The sequence below is a fragment of the Corvus brachyrhynchos genome, unplaced genomic scaffold, assembly GCF_000691975.1.
Source record: "Corvus brachyrhynchos isolate BGI_N302 unplaced genomic scaffold, ASM69197v1 scaffold365, whole genome shotgun sequence".
NCBI lineage: Eukaryota > Metazoa > Chordata > Aves > Passeriformes > Corvidae > Corvus > Corvus brachyrhynchos.
This window is the reverse complement of record NW_008239544.1, coordinates 752349-752735: the sequence shown is the minus strand read 5'-3', so window position 1 is coordinate 752735 and position 387 is coordinate 752349. Positions and strand designations below refer to the sequence as shown.

The window sequence follows — 387 nt, the reverse complement described above, 5'->3', positions numbered from 1 at the left end:
CATGCCCTGTGTCCTGTCCTTCCATCCCTTGTCCCCAGTCCCTCTGCAGCTCTCCTGGAGCCCCTTTAGGCCCTGGAAGGGGCTCTGAGGTCTCCCTGGAGACTTCTCTTCTGCAGGTGAGCACCCCCAGCGCTCCCAGCCAGGTTTGTGTCCCGCCCACCTCCCTCTCACTGCACTCCCAGCCCTGTGGCTCTGAACGACCCTTCCCACCCCTCCGGTCACACCTTCCCAGAGGTGGCACAGACAGAGCCAGCGCCCAGCCCTGCCTCACCTTGGGGCTCAGCATCCCCCGGGCCGTGCTCAGCACCTCCTGGGCCGTGCTCAGCCTGTCCTCCTGCGGCGCCCGCGGCAGGTCCGCGGGGGGGGGGGCGGGCGCCGTGTCCAACG

General features: G+C 69.0%; 1 protein-coding gene across 1 annotated transcript in view; it reads right to left on the bottom strand.

The window, feature by feature from the left end:
• Window positions 1-387, bottom strand: part of CDT1 (chromatin licensing and DNA replication factor 1) — a gene marked incomplete at its 5' end in the record, with an annotated part of 3822 nt that overhangs the window by 1609 nt on the left and 1826 nt on the right. The window contains one exon of the mRNA XM_017741331.1: window positions 272-385. Within this exon, the coding sequence (XP_017596820.1) occupies window positions 272-385 (114 nt within the window). The remainder of the gene's footprint in view (window positions 1-271; window positions 386-387) is intronic.